General features: G+C 32.6%; 1 protein-coding gene across 1 annotated transcript in view; it reads left to right on the top strand.

Annotated features, from left to right (window-relative positions):
* LOC108903673 (venom carboxylesterase-6-like) overlaps positions 1–21,197 on the top strand; it is a 40,858-nt gene extending 19,661 nt beyond the window's left edge. Inside the window, exons 4-10 of the mRNA XM_018705922.1 lie at positions 6,076–6,270; positions 10,215–10,411; positions 12,134–12,299; positions 15,680–15,858; positions 15,917–16,067; positions 19,392–19,527; positions 20,945–21,197. Coding sequence (XP_018561438.1) covers positions 6,076–6,270; positions 10,215–10,411; positions 12,134–12,299; positions 15,680–15,858; positions 15,917–16,067; positions 19,392–19,527; positions 20,945–21,134 — 1,214 coding nt within the window. The 3' untranslated portion in view covers positions 21,135–21,197. The remainder of the gene's footprint in view (positions 1–6,075; positions 6,271–10,214; positions 10,412–12,133; positions 12,300–15,679; positions 15,859–15,916; positions 16,068–19,391; positions 19,528–20,944) is intronic.
* The last annotated feature ends 446 nt before the right edge of the window (positions 21,198–21,643 follow it).

Here is a 21,643-nt window from a genome sequence, read left to right as displayed (position 1 = left end):
TTACAATTTAATTTTGGCTTGGATTATGTTAATGTTATTTAAAGAACTAAATAAAGGAGGATGTTCTAGCACAACTTCACTATTTTAGCAATAACTTGAAAACGAAAAAAGATATCGACCTCCGGTTTGTGTATTTGTTTTCCATAATGAATGGTCTATCAAGCCATGAAGAAAAACCTATATCGTTGCATTTAATTTTTTTAGTAAACGGAGACAATTATAAAACTTTTCTGATTAGCGTCGTCTACCGTTGTGAAGGAAAATAGTTTTTTTAATCCCATATCATAAATATAAATTTTATTAATAGTTTTTTTAAAATGAGCTATCATTTATTGAAATCGCTTAAGGCATTTAGAAGTCATAACAATTAAAAATTTCAAGATGGCGTCCTCCATACTGGCGTTGCTATGATAATAACAAAAAAAAGTTCAAACAAAACTTGTGAACGGTTTAACAGTATATCTAAAATGTGTGTTTTCAACTTAGGTTATATAAGCAAAATTTCGAGAAAACGACAATTTTCTGTAATACTATAGCAGTTGCGCTTTCTATCGGTGAAGTTACTTGAAAATATTTTAAATCAATTTCTTTTAGCCGTATTTGTTAACATATTTTTTAACCCCATAATCGCAGCACGTATAATTTCCCGCTCCGTACCGTTAATGGATCACCCTGTATACATATATACAGTGTGTATGGAGTCAAGCACTCCTGTAAACTTTTTCATTGTTGATTTTTCGAGAAAAAGTTGTTCCTGATAAAAAGTTTTGCTTATCTTGGGAAGTTATAGGCAGTAATCAAATATGTAATAAAACATACAGGGCGTCCAAAAAAATTCAAAATGTGAAATTTTCCTCCTTAAGCAGAGCCTTTAATTTTGTGTTCGTTAAAAACTATATTTAACAAAGTTGTTCAAGAGCTCAACAAATAGTTAAATACGGGATTTAGTCAAAAAATAAGAATAATTACATTTTGCAAATAAGAAGGCGCGATATTTAACCATTTTACTTAAAGCAGACAGAAAATGTAAAATGTAAGTAAATTTTTATTTTAAATCACAATGTAATATAAAAATAAATTGGTAGAACAATTTCTGGGTTGGTTGCCACAAAGTCGCTTTAAGTTTCTTGACGTTTCGAGAGACATATCGCTCTCTTGCTCAGAAGTAACTCTGAAAGTTTCAAATTTTTGGAAAAGTTATATGTCTTTCGAAATGTGAAGAAACCTAACAACTGCCACGGTAGCCTGCAAACCAAATAAAAGTAGCTTTTCTAATTAAAAAATGGAAATAACAAATTAGAACTGGAATTAACAACAGCAACGAAACAAGTCCTATTCAACTTGTAAACCTCCAAGTAATACACATTTTTCTAATCTTTTTCTAAATTCCTTGTGAATAGACGAGATTCATTTTTGTTTATGGTGGCAACAGCTTCCTGAATTTTTTGCTTAAGTAAATCAATATTATCGTCAAAACCGTTTAAATACACTTTTTGGTTTAGGTATCCCCATAAGAAATAATCTAATGGGGATAACTCGGGTGCCCGTACAGGTCAAGGTATTGATCCATAGCGCCCGATCCACTTGTTCGGGAAGTGAATGTCAAGCCAGTTTCTCACTAGAAGTTATCAATCGAAAAATTGGATTATCTTTAGACCAGTATCTACAATTTTTAATCAGTTACTCGCCCATTGTTAAACAAAAGTCCAAACGACGACCATCACCTCCATCAAGCAATGTATGATTAAACACTGGTTTGAATGGATAGATTTTAATATACCTATATTAAAATTCTTTGAATGAGATCTGCTAATATCTATGTTTTCTGACGTTTTCCTGGATGACATCAGCTTTGGATTGTCTAGTACATAGTTCATAACTACAACAGTAGCAGCATCATTATCACTGTATTCTTTTTTTATATCTTTAATATTTTTTATATCACCAGTGGTATCGAATTTTATATTTAGCTTTCGAACTGCTCTGCGAGTTACAGTTACATTTGGATAGTTTTCATTAAAAATTTGTATTGCATATCGATATGAAACATTACCGATTCAATAACATTTCACAAAAGATATATTCGTTGCTCCAGTATAATTAATAAAAATTATTCAGTGGGCAGTTAATAAAATTAAATATGTTGACGTTGACATTGATAAGGAATATTCATTGTAGCTGTATGGTATGCAAGATCGTTAAAAATTTCTTTTTATTTGCAAAATGTGATTATTTTTCTTTTTTAACTAAACCCCGTATTTAAACATTTCTTGAGTTCTTGAACAACTTTGTTAAATATAGTTTTTAACAAGAACGAAAATTAAAGGCACTTTGTTTAGGGAAAATTTCCTATTTTAAAATTTTTTGGACGACCTGTATAGTTTATTACATATTTGATTACTGTCCATGATTTCCCAAGATAAGCAAAACTTTTTATCAGGTATAACTTTTTCTCGAAAAATCAACAATAAAAAAGTTTACAAGAGTGCGGAACCTCATCCGGGGACACACTGTATATATTATTGAAAGAAACTTAGTAAAAAGGACAAATAAAAAAAATTATATGGAAAAACAATTATTGTAATCCATATAGTCATATAAATACACTATTGACACTATCGTTTTATAAAAATGTCATCCTTTTCTCTAATTTTTATTTATATGTATACAGGCTGTCTCCTAAAAAATGCCGCAATCCATAACTCCGTTATTTATAGTCTGATTTTAAAAAGCAAAATATTAAATGAAATGACTCTAATTACACTATAAAGCGAGTCTATTAGAGCTCATTTACTATTTTTTTTTTTGAAAAGCGATTTTTTTTCAAATGGCAATATAGTTTTTTTGTTATTTATTATTGTGCAGATTTATTTTCTGAATCCAACGATGTATATGAACTCTACTTTTGTAACGCATTTATTACAGAAAAGACGACAAAATATTAGTCGATGCTGCATTCGGACATTAATTCATGACAAATGTATTTAACTAATCATCTGTGCCATGGAAAACAAAAAATAATACAGCAAAGCAAATAAAACTCAAAAGAGAATTTTGTAGTTAACAGAGAAGAAACAATACAATGAATATCAATTAAAAGAAAAATAATTTAATTAAATACATTAACCATTATACAAAATTCAACACGAAATAACATTAATTAAACACAAAACACATTAAACGAGGAACAACAAACCCAAAACAACTAAAGAAACAAATTGTAGACGTCCTCTATTGCTGTACTTTTTGAGGAATGTATGGCTTGAATGTGTGCTTTTTCAATACTGCACGTACAGTTCTCTTTGATGCTCTATTATTATTAAAAATTTCCCGAATGGAAGTTCTTGGATTTTCTTCGACGTTAAGAAGAACATTGAACTCGGTGTTTTCATTAAATTGGCGTTCCTCTTGCTTTAGATTCTTAAAACACCATAGTTTCTCAAATTTTCTTCAAGTCAAGTTACAAATCTACGTGGTTCTGGGACTTCTCTGTGAGGAAATAGTTCTCTGTAAAGGCGGACTCCTGCACCACGATTTTTATTACACCGAAAGTATACCTGAATCATGTCCGTCAATTGATTATTACTCATATTTTGCACTGTTGAGCTTATTTCAATAAATAACCTACTGTAAACGACACAGAAAGAGTATAATGCGTAAAAAACTGGGACACGAACGCTAAAATGACATTTACTTGCTTTGTTGTATTATTTTTTGTACATGCATGATTAGTCAAAATATGTTTGTTGTCAATTAAGCGACCGGGCGCTAAAATGCCGTATTGACTAATATTTTCATGCTTTTTCTGTAATACGTGTACAATAATAAATAAAAAAAACATATACCGGGTGATTCAGTTTGGTATTCGCGGCCCTGTATCTCTTTTATTTTAACAAATAGCTATAACAAACCCTATATATTTTTAAATCGCCGCTCAAATTCTATCAAATGACATTATTAGATCGTCTCCATGGTAACAAATGTCAAAATTGCTAGAGTCAATTGTTTTTGTTGAAATGGCACACTATATATTTTTTTATCGATTCTGGAAGATATTTTTTTTCTGCGTTCAGCTAGGTAAGGTAGTCTATAGTTTCATTAGAAATATTGCTAGAAAAACAGCAAAAAAGATGAACCCTACTTTTCGTACCTTTAATCTGAAAAATGATAGCCAGCTACGGAAACAAGCTACTGTGTTTTTTAAAGTAACATATTTTATTTTTAATACGATAATAATATAACAATTTAAAACAATACCTATTTCAAATGTTCAAAATGACCTCCATTTGCTTCCAAACACAGAATAGCTCTGTTTATCACTCTCTATAAACACATTCTAGTGTTTCTTCATTTAATCTCCGACATTCTACTCTTATTTTGCTTTTAAGGTCGTCAATATCATTTAGGTAAGGTCAAAGAAAGAAATCTATAGGAGTGAGATCCGGAGACCTAGCAGGCTATTTAACATCTTCATCGAATGTTCTTCATCTCTTGCCTTTCTGGGTTTAAAAACCCTTCTTTTCTTTTGAAAACTTTCATCTGCCGCCAAATTCCTCTAACTTTCCGAAAATTTTATCTGATGGAAGTTGTCTCTGAGGAAAACGATGTTGGTATAAATACCTGGCAGCTTTATCGTTCTTTCGGCGCTCTCCATAAATTAAAATCATATTTAGTATTTCTTGATTACTGTAAGTATTCATGTTATAATAGGTATAGATAGAATAGGTAGGTACAAAATGTCAATTATTTTGACAAACCGTTATTTAGAAACGTCAAAATTCAGTTGTTTCCGCAGCTGGCTATCATTTTTCTCAATAAAGCTACTGAAAGCAGGGTTTATCTTTTTTGTTGTTTCTCTAGCAATATTTCTAATGAAACTATAGACTTCCTTATATAGCTGAACGCAGAAAAAAATATCTTCCAGAATCGATAAAAAAATATATAGTATGCCATTTGAACAAAAACAATTGACTATAGCAATTTTACCATGTTACCATGGAGACGATCTAATAATGTCATTTGATAGAGTTTGAGCGGCGATTTAAAAATATATAGGGTTTGTTATAGCTATTTGTTAAAATAAAAGAGATACGGGGCCGCGAGTATCACCCGGTATTGCCATTTGAAAAAAAAATCGCTTTTCAAAAAAAAAAATAAATACGCCTCACTCTATAGTGCCTTTAGAGCCATTTCACTTAATTTTTTGTTTTTTAAAATCAGACTATAAATGACGGAGTTATGGCTTGCGACAGCCTGTACAATTTTTTCTGTTAATGTTAGTAACGAGAACGGAAGCTGCCTGCTGAAACGATACCAAATAAAATGTGGAATGTGCGATTTCTTGTCTATAAAACCCCAGGCACCGGATAATAATTTCGCGTGTAAATTTTTATAATTTTATTATTACTTATCACGGTTTCAACAATGATATTATTTCCTTGGACATTCTACATTCCGTGTTATCGTTCAAAGGGTAAATCCGTGGGTGTAAGTGTGTGAGGAAGTCTGCTTATATTGCCCTTAAACTATCAACTAGAAATGTAACACGACGTCCATACAAAACTTTTTTTCCAAGTTAAAGTTAATATATTTGTTTCGATTTTGACCAACATATTCTCTCTGTTCTATAGCACTTTGGACACTACACATGGAATCACAGTATTTTTAGCGGTATATTAATGTAATCTATGTGGCACTGTGTCAATTGGCTTTGCTGCAACAGTTTTTTAAGCTGAAATACCTCATAAAAATATTTTAAATTTGTTAAAATCTAAACTTTACTAAGAATATCTCTATAGTCATCTGAATAAATGATTTCAAAGTTATCACTGCAGCATTTTGATTTAACATGTAAAATGTCCAATATTTTCTTTAAAAAATAAAATCCCTTGGTTTACATTTATAGTTATTACAATTAGTCTTTAAAATTTTATGCAAAAGAAAATCTGTTTCTATATAATTTGTTTTTCTACAAATTTTATTTATTTTGCTAAGGATTGTAACTAGTTTCCGAATCACTTTGCAATATGTAATGCGTTATTTAATTTTTCTTAAGTTTATTTTAATTTTATTTAGGTGCATTGGGCTTTCTCACGACAGGAGATGAAATAGTGCCAGGTAATAATGGCTTGAAGGATCAAGTAATGGCACTGAAATGGGTAAACAATAATATCTTTAAATTTGGGGGAAATCCCGATAAAGTAACACTTTTTGGAGAATCTGCCGGAGGCGCCAGTGCTCATTTTCACATGATGTCACCATTAAGCACGGGTAGGTATTAATATTATTAATAATCTATTACTAACACATTATATTGCTAAACACAATACTTAAGTGATATGAGATTGATAGAACCAGACTACGCTTTAAACAGGTGGTGGAGCGTACTTAATTAAATAATTTGAATTAATGTTTTGCTAAAATGAATGTTTTTCTCGACTAAGTACGTTCAATGCTATATCAGCAATTAACTAAGAATTTAATAAAATTCAAGGAATCTCGTTAAAAATATGTTATACTCTATAATTACCCCATCATTTCGTTTAAATGGCAAATGTTAAATATTTATAAACTATTATTAGATACAGGATTATTCGTCTTACAATAAATAAGTAGGTATACTTTATAAAAGCGTAAACATCTGGACACACAGTATACAAACACTTGATTTTTAATTTGGCAGGTATTTAGGTATGGATTTTCATATTTAAATTATTTATTTGATTCATTAATTTTTATATTTGTTTACGCATTTTTTGAGTCTCTTTTAGTGAGTTTTATCGAGAATAAAATATTTTTCTAGAGATTATTAATATTTCTTTCAACTAAAGAATAATACCTATTGACGTTCTTGTTTAAAAATGATATAGGTAGCTATTTGGAGAAAAATACCTCCGATTTTATAGAAAACACGATCCATTGTTTTTTTCTTCTTAATTTTACCTTAATTTAAAATAATAAGGTAATTATAAATTTAAATACGTGATATATTCGCCTAGATGTTACGAATTTCTGTTTACGACAAATAAAGGACTAGATGTACAATCGGTTATTTTTTTAGAACAAACAAAAATGTTTTTAACAGTAAATAAAAATTTAAAGTATAATTCATAAATCATTTTCCGTTTTGTTTGTAATTGCGGGCAGAATGATATTGTACTAAGAGAGATGTTCTTTGCAAAAATCCTATTTGTTACTATACTTAAAATTTTTAGAAATATAAAATCTGAATAACTGATGCGGATTTTGTTGTGGAAGTTTTTTATCATGGAATGTATCTTGCAAGGAAAGTTATTCTGAATTTTCAGTCTGAATAAGAAATTTTCCCTTTTTATTATCTGACGTTACCTACAATTTTTGCAGGATTGTCAAATATTTATGTAAATGCATATTTTACGGTGTTTCGAGATATTATTAAAATTATTTCGTATAAGGATTTAAGCACAATACAATAGAAAAGTAGTAGAAGTAGTAAAACTATTTATTATTAAAATTGTAAAGCAATAAAACTAACGAGTTCCGGATATTTATATTTAAATATACTTAAGTGGACTTAAAAATTACATCTTTCCATAACCATAAAATATGATGATATAAATAGTATATCTATTTATAATTTAATACATTAAAAGGTGTATAGGGAAAGAAAATTTTAAAGGGGTGCTAGCTGAAATCATTTGGAATATATTCACACATATACACATCATATATAAAGTGTGGATCACGGCTTCCAAAATTTCTTTATCAACATCACAAGCATGTACAGGCATTTCTAATTCCCCTTTTTGATCTAACTCGGGCATTTCTGTGTTCGCTTATTCAATTAATAAATACCTGGACATTTGGAAGTCTTCTTTGGGGAAAATGGTCGTGATACAATCTATGAGCAGAATTAGCATTTCCATTCACTCTTCCGTACATAAACATTATATCTGCATATTCTGCATTTGAAAATCCAACTATTATGTAATTTACAGTAAATTAATTTATTTTAAGCATCAATTTCATCACAATTTCACAAATGATCAACTGACTCTCAGTCAAAGTTAGTCAGATTTTATTTCAAAGCAACCATGATTTTTAAAACATGATATAAATAACAGGGTTAATGGAACTTGTGCAGGAATAATTCAAGAAAATGTATAGGTACATTTAATTGACAATTATAGGTATTAAAAGACTATACATTTTCTTATAATATCTAAGTGGTTTTAAGTGTCCTAAAGGTAGCCTGAAGCATTCAAAACAGTTTTATTCACTATTATGACTTACCGCATTCCAAGAATATCCACTTGAAATAATTAGTTACGCAGATCAGTAGAGTTAAAATTTTCATATTACATATTGTCAAAAACAGGCAAAAATTGAAAAAATTACATTTTCTATAAATGTTCACTTACATGGTAATTGTGATACAATAATCTCTTGCATCTATATAATTATTTTTAGTCACACAAAATTTTCATCGGCACTTGCTGTAAATATAAGAATATCCTTTTTAAGTTGCAATTTTTTTAAAAGGATATTGTAACATTTGGTGAATTGTAGAAATATCACTTTTAAATATTTCTCTGTATCGTAAATATAGGTATTCAAACGGAATAAATGCTATGAAATTATTGCAATGTTATAATTTACATATCTTTTAACCTTAAGTTATTTTTCCTAATATCTCACAGGTAATGATGCAGAAACGTTTTCAATGACAGCAATGAAGTTTTTACCAAATGCGTTCGAGGTGAAACATTAATTGCCTCTATAAATAGTAATTAAATTAGTGTTATGTTTATCACCTACTTCGGTTTGCAAGTTTACATTCCTAAGGATAACTTATTCTATAAAAGAGAAATTTGCAGGGTATTTATTTCCATGGGTCGATATAGTAATTTTCATGATTTTTTCCAAGCCATTTCGAATTTAATTAACCCATTAAAACTATTACTTCTACCCATATACAGTGTGGCCCATTAAGAGCTGCGACACTTGTCTAAAAAATGTTTAGTGCTTGCGATTTCAATGATTTATTTTTTTATATACATTGGCCTTCTAGATGTAGTTGTACCTATTACGATGATCCAGCTGCTAATTCAGGTACCATTTGTTTTGCAATCATTTTTTCGAAAATTGTTTAGAAAAATGTGGCAACATGGCGTTGTTAAGCATTATTTATAACCTGGTTGGTGCCAAATTTCATCAATTTTTATAAAAGAATATATTTTTTTATATGACCTCAAAGGTTTTATTTATTGAATTTGTTTCTGTTAAAAAATGTAGAAGGTATTGGAAACGCCTATAAATTATTGTTAATAATATTGTTCCTCTACTTGACAAATTAAAGTGTTAACGTAAAAACAGTAGCTAATAACATTTATATCAACAAATTTGGTACATTAAAATAAAGAATTGGAAATTTGAAATATTCGAAAATAAACAAATAAAAACTTAAATATTAGACATCTCTACATCTACAAGCTTCCCGTTTAAATTGATTAATTTTTGGAGAAAAAAAATAAAATCCACTTAATTGCATATCCCTGGACCAAATAAGAAACATTATAAATATTCGTTAAGGTACCGCTTGGGACGCCACTGGACTTAACAAATCTATTCAAGTTAGGGTTAAATTAACCCCTTTACACTACAAATAATACTGCCAAATTACAACAAAATTGGGTAAAGAGTGTTTAAGGTATTTACGAAATAGCAATTTTTTTACAAAAGTTTAACACCCTGTATCTTGAAAACAAAGCATCTACGGACCAATGTTTATATGAACTTTTTGTCTTAAAATCACACAAATAATCGTCTGTTGAATTTATTGTACATACTTAAAAACACCCTGTATATTTCGAATATATGTAACCATACCCTTACCGATTCAGAATTATGCACATTACTACCGTCTAACTCTAACTGAAAATGAGCATTCAAGCGGTTCTCGAGGGGAATATTATCTAGAACTTTCTAAATATTCAAAAACTTGTGTGTATTTAAATTTCCATTGAAAAAGAAGGTCGAATAATTTGTTTAATTTAAAATACAGCACCAAACATTAAATTTTTGAAAATATTGGTTAACCAACTCATATAAAAAATTCGTTATTTAGTACATATAACACTTATTGAACGTATTCCTCATATTAAACGTTTATTATTTTTAATATTAAAATAATTTAAAAACTGATTGGAACCATGTTTTTCATTTTTATGTTCTAGGCTTATTCCAAAGTATTATTGCGCAAAGTGGAACCGCACTTTGTACATGGGCAGTTGCAGGCAAAGGCGAAGGAGTATCGAATTCGAAAAAATTGGCGAAACTTTTTGATTGTCCCACAGAATCGAGCATGGAAATGGTGGAATGTTTAAGAAAAATCAACGCAACGCTTATCATAGGCCAGGATACAGAATTCATGGTAATATATGTAAAATAATGCAGTGTGTTAAATTAACTGATGACTAATATTTTTCCCACATGTCCGTTATGTCAAAATGAGGTAAATACACGGCTTTGTGTTGAGTAAAATATAATTTTAAAATCTGACTTACCTCAACATTGCAAGAACCTTTGAGAACTGCCAATTTTCATAGATGTTTGATGTACCCACCATTTGCTTGCACACAAGCTTCAGCGCGACGTATCCAATTCGCTCGTACGCGTTGCAACATTGCCACGTCCTCTCGAATCGTATTACAAGCTTTAGCAACACGATGTCGCAGTTGGTCGATGTCACGAACTTCCGTGGAATACACAACACTTTTCACATATCCCAACAAAAAGAAGTCTAAAGGGGTGAGATCCGGAGACCTGGGGGGGGGGGGCATCTAACTAGGCTGCCGCGGCCTATCCAGCGATCGGGAAAAGTAATGTTTAGAAAGTCGCGCACTTTCCGAAAAAAGTGAGCGTCATACCACATAATTTGTCGAACATATAATGGTACGTCTTTCAATAACTCCGGCAAGCGATTTTGCAAAAAATCTGGATGTGAAGCACCATCTAAGCATCTAGGCAATTCAAGAGGTCCTATTCAAGTGTCATTAACGATACCGGCCCACATATTCACTGAAAATTGTTGCTGGAAGGCACCGCGACGTATTTCGTGTGGATTTTCGATAGTCCAGTGTTGTAGACGTTAGGTAAATCATTTCGAGTGAAACAGTGAAACATGCTTCATCTGTCACAAGTATTTGCTATGTAAATTGAGGATTTCTTGCATGTTCCTGAAGCAACCATTCGCAAAAACCTCGACGTAGTGGAAAATCCTCAAGAGTAAGCGCTTGAACACGTTGAATATGAAATGGGTACAACTTAGCATCTCGTAATGTCTGCCACACAACAGGATGCGGAATACTTATTTGCTGTGCGATATTTCGGGTGCTACGATGCGGATCTTCTTCGATGAGACGAGATTTAAAATCATCTCCTCGACATAGAAGATTCTTAGTGGTCGACCTGAACCACCGTCGCGACCTCGACGCGGTTGTACTTCACCGGTGTCCAAAATTCTTTGCGCTACAGCAACAAATGTTCGCGGTGCGAGGGCACGTCGTTCAGGATATCTTGCACGGTACACTTGACAAGCTCTGTGGGAATTTTCGTTTGCTTCGCCATAAATTATGAGCATATCATAATATTCGCGATTGCTAATTAAATGCGCCATTTTCGAAAGAAAACTTAAAAATACGACTATTAAATGTACTCTCGAAAAACAGCACAGCAATCATTACAACAATGTGCTACAAACTGTAGTTACACATTTGACACTAGGTAATATAATCGCAATAACTTATATTAATCTACAATAAAATTAACATGTATTTAGAAACACACACACAAAATTACTTAAGACATATTTACATAGGTACGAAAAAGTTGCATAGGCAATAGTTTTATTCAGTAAATCACCATAAAACTTTTATTTGGTATTCTACACCTTAAATTGTAAATATATTCCAACAATTGATAAACAAACCTCACTCAATTACATATAAAATGATCAATTTCTGATTTTGAAAAATATCCAGTGGAACGGTTTATGTTACTTTCCGTTGTCATGTCATAATAAATGTTGGATTATGTTCAGATTAAAATAAATAATGCTGATATAGTTATAAAAAATAACTAATGTTTTTTATAGGAGTGGGATTATGATCCAATGATTCCTTTTAAACCAGTAATAGAACCGAAAGTTGAAGGAGCATTTATGACTGAACACCCTGTAGAAATGATTGAATCTGGGAAGAGTGCTGATGTGCCAATGATTATTGGTCTCAATACTGAAGATGGAGGACTAAAAGCAGCAGGTACGTATATCTCATGATTTATTTAAAAAAAACAGTAAGTGACTAGGAAAATGTTTTAATAGACATCATGCACTTATGAAACATTGTTAAGTTTAGTTAAATTTACGGACTATTACGTTCATAAGAAAGGAACATTAACATAATTAGAGGAAAGGATTAGAAAGAATACAACAATGCTATAAAAAAAGTAAAGACATTTTAAATTCACTTCATGTTAATATTATTATAACGCGTGGTGTTTCAATAAGAGTGGGTAAAAAAAGTAGCTACACTTTTCAATTTACAGAACGTCAAAGTTTAGAAAAGTTTGAATTTTGGCAACATTTCGAAAATCAATAAAGCTATAACCGTTCATGATCTTCTGGAAAAGAGTAAGTATTCATATTCTGTTAATTTTTATATTTCACATTTGGGTAAAATAAAATAATAAAAATGAATCAAATATGCTTAATTTTGAGCAAAAATGGTATACCACTTAAAAGGTGAGAATATTAAATATTTTCGAAATAGAAATGACTTTTTGATTCACTGTGTGTTAAACAAAAACATTAATGTATGTTCAAAGGAAAATCGAATTTTTGTGATTTTTATATTGCACTGACATACTTCTGGTAGATACTTGTGTATGAAATAACCCTTAACATATATTATTTCTCTTTGTAGATATTCTCTTACATGGAAATGTTGTTCTTAAACGATTTTATTTGTAACATGTGGATACAATTCATTACGTATAGTCTAAAAAGTTAATTAAACATTTTTAAGAATGGTTGAATGATTTCCGGGCTGGTTGTCACGTCGTCGGTTTACAACACTTGACGTTTCGAGAGACATATTGCTCTCTTCTTCAGAAGTTACTCTGAAACTGAAGATCTACTAGTCTTGTCACTATTTATATTTGATATGGTTACTGGTCCATGATGTTTCGGTGGGTGAGCTCGTACGCGTTGTTGACGTTCCAGTGGGTTACTTTCACGGATGTTGAAATTGTTCGGATTTCTGTAAATTTGTAAAGCTTCTCTGTATAGTCGGGGCCAAAATCTTCTCTCTCTCTCACCACCATGTTGGCTTCACTCAGATCCACTGTGTGTCCCGTGTCCGCCCTATGCTCTGCTACTGCCGATATTTCCCAGTTGTTATTTTTGAGGTGACTTTTGTGTTCCTTTAACCTCGTGTTGATGTGCCTTCCTGTTTGTTCTATGTACACCTTTCCGCAAGAGAAAGGAATACTGTACACACCGGGGCCCTGGAGTTGGTCGTTGTTGCAGGTCTTTGGAAACGCTGCCGCCACCTTCCTTACAGTGCTGAATAACTCTGTTGATATTCCTCTTCTTCAAAAGACGCCCGATTTTATCTGTACAACCTTTCACGTAAGGTAGATACGTCGTCGCTAAGTACTCCTGTTTCTCAATGGGTGTATGTCTCCTCCTGATAGCTCGTTCTATATTTCTCGCCGTGTAGCCATTCCCTCTCAGGGCCGTGCGTAGGTGTTCTAGTTTTTTGGCCAAGTGTTTTGGCTCGTTGATGATCCGCGCTCGATGAATCAAGGTATTTATAATCCCCTGTTTTTGGGCTGGGTCGTGGTGGGACACCGCATTCAGATACCTGTCTGTGTGAGTTGGCTTCCTATATACTCGATGTCCTAAAGTGCCATCTGGTTTCCTCTCAATTAAAACATCCAAGAAGGGAAGAAGCGGCGTTTTTCTCTACTTCCATGATAAACTGGATATCTGGATGTATCCCATTGATGTGATCCAGGAAATCCGCTACGGTGTCAGATGATGAAGGTGTCGTCAACATATCGGTTCCAGCATTTAGACTTCAACGTTTTGGATTCCAGGGCTTTCTTCTCAAAGGCTTCCATGTATATATTGGCCAGGACTGGAGATGACGGTGACCCCATTGCTGCTCCCTCCGTCTGTTCGTAGAATTGGTCCCGGAATGCAAAGAAGGTCGATTTTATGCACACTTTTGCCAATTCCATTAGACTCTCATCTTTTTCCTCTGCGATTAGTCTTCGATGCAGTTCCTTCAAGGCTTCGTCGACAGATACTTTCGTAAATAGGGATGTGACATCGAAACTCACTAGGATATCTCCTGGTTTGAGTTCAATTCCTCGAATCCTGTCGATAAAGTCTCCGGCGTTTTTGACGTGATGCTCTGTTCTCCCTACTAAGTCCCTTATCTCATGTACTACGTATTTGGCCAGGAAGTGTGTTGCTGATCCAACTGCACTATTGGTCGAAGAGGTATCCCTCTCCAGTTTGTGAATCTTTGGTAAGCAATACAGTTGAGGTGTCCTTGAGTCGGTTTGGATCAAACTCCTGTGAAGTTCCTTGGGNCGGTACCAGCATTTAGGCTTCAAAGTTTTGGATTCCAGGGCTTTCTTCTCAAAGGCTTCCATGTTTATATTGGCCAGGACTGGAGATGACGGTGACCCCATTGCTGCTCCCTCCGTCTGTTCGTAGAATTGGTCCCGGAATGCAAAGAAGGTCGATTTTATGCACACTTTTGCCAATTCCATTAGACTCTCATCTTTTTCCTCTGCGATTAGTCTTCGATGCAGTTCCTTCAAGGCTTCGTCGACAGATACTTTCGTAAATAGGGATGTGACATCGAAACTCACTAGGATATCTCCTGGTTTGAGTTCAATTCCTCGAATCCTGTCGATAAAGTCTCCGGCGTTTTTGACGTGATGCTCTGTTCTCCCTACTAAGTCCCTTATCTCATGTACTACGTATTTGGCCAGGAAGTGTGTTGCTGATCCAACTGCACTATTGGTCGAAGAGGTATCCCTCTCCAGTTTGTGAATCTTTGGTAAGCAATACAGTTGAGGTGTCCTTGAGTCGGTTTGGATCAAACTCCTGTGAAGTTCCTTGGGTATGTTTGAGCATCTGACTGCAGCGGCTACCTTCTTCTCAACTTTATTGACTGGGTTGTTTCGGATGTTCTTGTAAATGGGATCCAACAATAGGTTTTCCACCTTGGCGATGCAGTCCACGGTGTTCAGTACGACTGTTGCGTTCCCCTTGTCGGCAGGCAGTATTGTTATTGATTCATTCTTCTGAAGACCTTTAAGGGCTTGAATCTCCCTGCGGTTCAGGTTGGGTTTGGGAGGTTTAGCAGTCCGAAGAACGTGTGCTGCGTCGGCTCTCACTTACGTACGAGGTCACCCACCGGAACATCATGGACCAGTGACCACATCAAATATAAATAGTAACAAGACTAGTAGATCTCCAGTTTTAGAGTGACTTCTGAAGAAGAGAGCGATATGTCTCTCGAAACGTCAAGTGTTGTAAACCGACGACCTGGCAACCAGCCAGGAAATCATTCAACCATTAACGACAGCCACGGAAGCCTGCAAACAAAACTATTTTTAGGAATGTTTGAAAATGCACATACCATAGAAGAATTCGATGAAAATTTTAATAAACTGGCACCATTAAGTCTAATGTACAGTAAAATAGTGAATGACACGAACTCTGTAACCAAGAAATTGAAAGAATTTTATTTCAGCAATGAGAAGCTTGACAAATCCAAAATATATGACTTAATCCATGTAAGAAAACTATAACTTATTTTTTCTTAATAATGTGCGCTATTATTTATTTTCTTAGCTCTACACCGATGGGTGGTTTCTATACTGTGCTGATGCAGCAATAAGATTGCACCTTAGGCACACTAAACAACCAATTTATTATTATCTCTTTGGACACAGAGGCGCATCTAGTTTTACAAAAATATTTGGAGGAGGTGAAACTGATTTAGGTATCATTGTTTCTGTTATTATATTTATATATTTTATTTCATCCGTTAAATCATATATTTATAGGTGTTAATTTTTCAAAAAATAAATAAATACATACATTATTATTAATTATTTAAAGTAGGCGACAAAAACTTGCACAAATTAAATTCATTGCTCACAATGTTAAGGAGGAAAAGGTGCGGAATAATTACTATCACAAGTTTGTTGCCGAAATATGTATTATCGCTTTAGTGCAGAAGTAGAAGATATGTTCCATTCTTAACAAAATATGTATATATATACAGGGTGATTCAGAACTTATCCAAAAAAATTTGGGAATAGATGCGGCATGAAAAATGGAGTCAATATCGTAAAAAAATTTTTTGTAAAATCCTTATAGTTTCCGAGAAAAAAATTATTGAAGTTATAGTACATTCAACGACTATATAGCTGGACAACTGTAGTCTCTAGCGTCATTTGCAATGCGCGTGGAGAGCCACGTGGCCTCAGCGACTCCGAATACTGAAATCATATTTTGCAATCGTCGTTGCAACAGTATGTACCTGTTATNATAAAGATGTAAGTATAGTTCAAATACGTTTTTCTCTAGTTTAATACATAATATCTCTGTAATTTTACAGTGACGAGTGGAGATAATTTTACGCATTTGTTACAGATTAACTGTGATTACATAAATGTAATTCCCATTAAACTGATATTCTTTTCTGTTGATCTAAGTAAAAACATATATTTTTGTTTATACTACATAAGCTTTAATAAATGGTTTAGTTTCATTATTACTGCTGTAAAATTTTCGTTGTAATTCTACTCTACACACACAATAAAATTACATGTTTCGTAAATTTGCAAATGTTTTTAACCTACTTTAAAATTGTGAATTACTATAACAGTGTAATTATATTCCTTTCACTGTAATGAACATAGTTCTAGGCATCCCGCATATGTAATTTTACTTTGCAACATTAGTTTACTAATTTCTCACGTTATTTTTGTAAAATTTAATACATCGCAATAAGAAATAAATGCTTTTTAGTTTCGATATTTCCAATTTCAGAATTAGAACGTTTTCAGTTGTTAACGTCAGTAAGAAATATCGGGAAATAATATTTTAAATTATTGTTGCAGTATATTTTACTGGTAAAGCTAACAACCAATTAGAATAAATTGTTCTGTCAAGCGAATCGTAAAACGGTTTTAAAAATAAGACGGGGTTTGATATATCGGCGGAAGGTTTTGTCAGCTAAAATAGCGAGCAACGATTCCCACTTTGAGGCTGTTTTGAATTGCTATGGGGCGGTGTTCAACAAAGCTGGGTATTGTACTAGCCAGCTGCACTGGACCGACTCCTGCTGAAAACGAGTTATAGCCGGCTTTTGCCAAGGAAGATCCCAAATTTACATTTGTGTATGCCTTTGTGCATCTATGCACATCAACCCGGCAAAACAGTTGAGAGCCTTCACGCCAGTTGCACATAAAAATCGAATTAAGACGTTGCATAAACTGAATGCGGCTATTTCATTGTCACTATACAGTGTGTCTCACGGTGGTAGAATTATTTCAGAGACTACTTCGATTTGAATTTTGAAAATTTGAGATGCCGGGTTTTCGGGCATGCCCTTCTCAACTAAAATAATGACGTACCACTTCCGGTTATACCGGAAGTTGCCATCAACTTGCTTATTTTAAATGGAACACCCTATATATTACTGCAATTTTGGATTCTACGTGTTATTTTAGGTGGACGTTTATGAAGTTTTTCCCTATTCCTAAAACTAACCGTTTTGGAGATATTTAATTTTCTTCAAAGAAATGGAGAGAAACAGTGACTAACTTCAAACCATGTGTATATTATAGTAAGAAAGATAAAGCAACAATATTTATAGGGGGGGGGATAGCTATACCCTTAAGCTTCCCATCCATACTTTCAAAGTGGCTTAATCGCATACAGGGTGCTAGAAATTTAATGCCGAGTTTAGTTAACTTCAAACCTTCATAGGTCGGTTTTTTTAAATGGAACACCCTGTATGTTTTTCTATATTCCGATACACAGTTTTATTCTCTTTCGAATGGTGTTTCATTTAAAATAAGCAAGTTGATGGCGACTTCCGGTATAACCGGAAGTGGTAGGTGGACGCCATTATTTTAGTTGAGAAGGGCATGCCCGAAAACCCGGTATCCCAAATTTCCAAAATTCAAATCGAAGTAGTCTCTGAAATAATTCTAATGGGCATTCATCGTGAGGCACCCTGTATATAGTTATATTTTAATAAAACATCAAATTACTCCTTTAAGGTGCCCATAATAGTAACACTAAAGTACTCCTGTGCATGTATTTTTTAATGTAGAGATTTCATATAACCGGTCCTCAAAGTATTTACAGATTATCATCTCATTGTTGTTTTGCAAATGTAATCATTTTTGAAGTAATATCTTTCCTTTATTTTAATTATTTACAATCTATCTAGAGTTTTAAATATCCGTTTATATTCTATTCCGATTAGCTACTGACGTCATTTATCTTTGGTAAGGCAGAAGAAAATTGTCCTGCAGGTAAATGTATGGGATATATAGATATTTATTTCTTTTAAATTTATTTATTCAATTGATATATTTTGTGCAAATTTATGCATTAGACACAACCCTATTTCTCACAGCGTCGGTAGGATATTAATGAAGTCACTAGATGTTATTTATAGAAAGTCGGCGTTGTGTTGAATAGGTCGGATTGTGTTTTTTTTTGGTTCCAAATATTCTTCGCCTTGTAAACACAAACTTATTCAACCCAAAAATATTTCGTGTATACTGCCAATCTTGTCGGATACACAAAATCCGCAGATTCTAGGACCTCTTCGGTGTAACAATATTCAGTTGGTATTGTTACATTTTTGCGTAAAATGTTTCCGATATGTTTGTACTTAATCGTCGAGTCACTGAACTAGACTAACGACAATACAACGCACTTGATAAGTGGTATTTATAACATTTTTAAATCTATCAGCTAAGTACCACCAGAGGTATAACTTTGGTAATTTGGATATTAAAAATAGAAATAATGATCTCGGACTGCTCTGAAATTTTATAGATAATTTTTTTATGATATATTAACCTAATTTAAAAATATTTCCGCGTTCGAATTGTGATTTTTTTTTATATAAATAAGAACTTTTACATAAACAATTATTAATTTAATCGTGGAACTGCATTTTTAACGACAAATCTACATATAGGTATCTTAATATGCATTTAAATCCATTTTATATGATACAATTAAGTTTCGTACAATGAATGCTCTATTCTTTCCTGCTAATTGGTTATTCGTTTAGGTGTGTGTCATGCTGACGAACTGCAGTACCTGTTTCCAATTGGTGATGGGCTATTTCCAGATAAAGAACCATCGGATGACGATAAAATGATAGCTGAACTTTTGACAACATTGTGGGTAAACTTTGCCGAAACTGGGTAAGATTAATTTTTTCAATTTCAAAACTTGCTTATTTCAGTTTTGACATAACTGAATTGATGTACAGTGAGTAATAAAAAATAACATATATTGTAGCTAGAACTATTAGAAACTAAAATGTGACGATTAAGCGAAATATGCCTTGATACAAATATTTAAAAGACGGGGTATGGAAGGCAAGGAATAACATACAAACTCTATTCCATAACGTAGAACACAAAGTTGAATTTAATTTTAATTTTTTAATTTTAACATAAAATACATCACTGGACGTTAACAGAGTTATCAACTTTTCTTAACACGGCTTGTAGTAACCAGAATTTTCATAGCAAAAAGATTTATTTGGTCTTTAGTACACCATCTTAGTAAATATTGCATTGGTATTCCACACAAAAACTAAAAAATAAGGAGAAAACAAATTTTATTATTTATAGTCAATCGAGTTTAAGCTATGTAAGCGGAAATGTCTCTTCAAAACGAAAACAAGAGTTAACATGATGGTATTGTAAAAAATACATTTAAAATAAACCTCAAAGTAGAGAGTTTATAATCAAAGTGAAGTGAATAATGTATAAAAATAACAAATGAAACAAGTTTTACCCGAATATATCGATTATAACACAAAGAAGGTGAAAATCAAGTTCAAATAAATCAAAAAAATTTGAAAAAAGAAGAAGCCTCCAATTTAGCCAAATTCATGTTAGAAATTGATTTGAAGTTTCAAGAGGAAAGTAGGCAGCTCATATTACATCCACTATGAAGATTTTATCATCGTCTTCACACACCCAAACTAGAGATTTATAATTGTGAGAATATTTGATAAAATTGATATAGTTCTCTTTTTGATACAATAATTCCCAAGTTGTTGTCTTTAAATAAAATCATAAATATAAAAACAGTTTCGCAATTTTTTAAAAAAGGTAATTGTTATGCATTTTAAGTTATTTGAATTTGTAACTTGCTAACAGCGCCATCTGGTGCGCTACTATAAACCAGCTCTCCATTAAAGTCAATACAAATAAACAGTAATATCAGAAATAAAATAATAATTTAAAATTAATTCAAAATTTAAAAGAGGAATGTGAGGTTATAAAAACATTGACAGAAAACGATCATTGCAACACATTCTCACAAATTCACAAATTTTCTCCTACGGCGTCGCCTAGCTGAAGTGACTTTTCTGCTTTATTTGTAGTAAAAAAAACAAATATCTGGGGAGAATAACTTAATAACTCCAAAACGGCGGGTAACAGAGGCCACATGGTATTTCTTGAGAAAATTATATCGCATTCTGTTGAAAGTGGGAGAAAATTTATCATAATACCATAAAAGCAGTTCAAAAACAATTGATTATAAAATAAGCCTCAATATTTGTAATTTTTATTACACATCTTAAAATATAAATTACTATTTTAGAAATCCAACTCCACAGTTGAGCAATTTGATCAACGAGATGTGGAAACCAGTCCAATCAGATGACATGGAATATTATTACATCGGTACCAAATCGGCAGAGATGCAAACTGGGTTACTTTTGGAGAGAGCTAAACTATGGAGGAGTTTTACTACTCATCACAAGTTAAAACAAATTAAAGATGAGTTGTAAATAGAGGATACAAAACTATTTGTCTAATTTAATTTAAATTTGTATGTACAGCAATTTAATAAAGAAAGAATATTTATATAATTGTAGTGAGTATTATTCTATACTACACTAAAATTGAAAATGGATGCATAAGGTTTTAGATCATTCTTTCACTAACTAACTTGTAGACCGGATCTAGTACTTGAGTTTTCTAGATATTTTGAAATCTACTGTAGAGTAGTTTCAAAATCTCATGAGCCACGATATGCGCGAAAGGCGTGGCGTATCCGCATAATTCTTCTAATAAGCACGTTGTGAAAACATTTACTCAGAATTAGACCACGTGCCTCATTACTAGAGAGCGGACAATGTGTGACTTTAACCCGAAGAATAGGTCAAATTTTGGTAGAGATGTGTACGCGTTCAAAAATGTATTGTGTATAAACTATGCAAAATATAATTATTATGTATAGCAAATATATCGTATTATCCTCGCGAAGATTTGTACCCTTTATTTAAAATCCACAAAT

Source organism: Anoplophora glabripennis, unplaced genomic scaffold (assembly GCF_000390285.2).
Source record: "Anoplophora glabripennis isolate ALB-LARVAE unplaced genomic scaffold, Agla_2.0 scaffold89, whole genome shotgun sequence".
Lineage (NCBI taxonomy): Eukaryota > Metazoa > Arthropoda > Insecta > Coleoptera > Cerambycidae > Anoplophora > Anoplophora glabripennis.
Note: the sequence above shows the minus strand (reverse complement) of the source record. Positions and strands in the feature narration are given on the sequence as shown.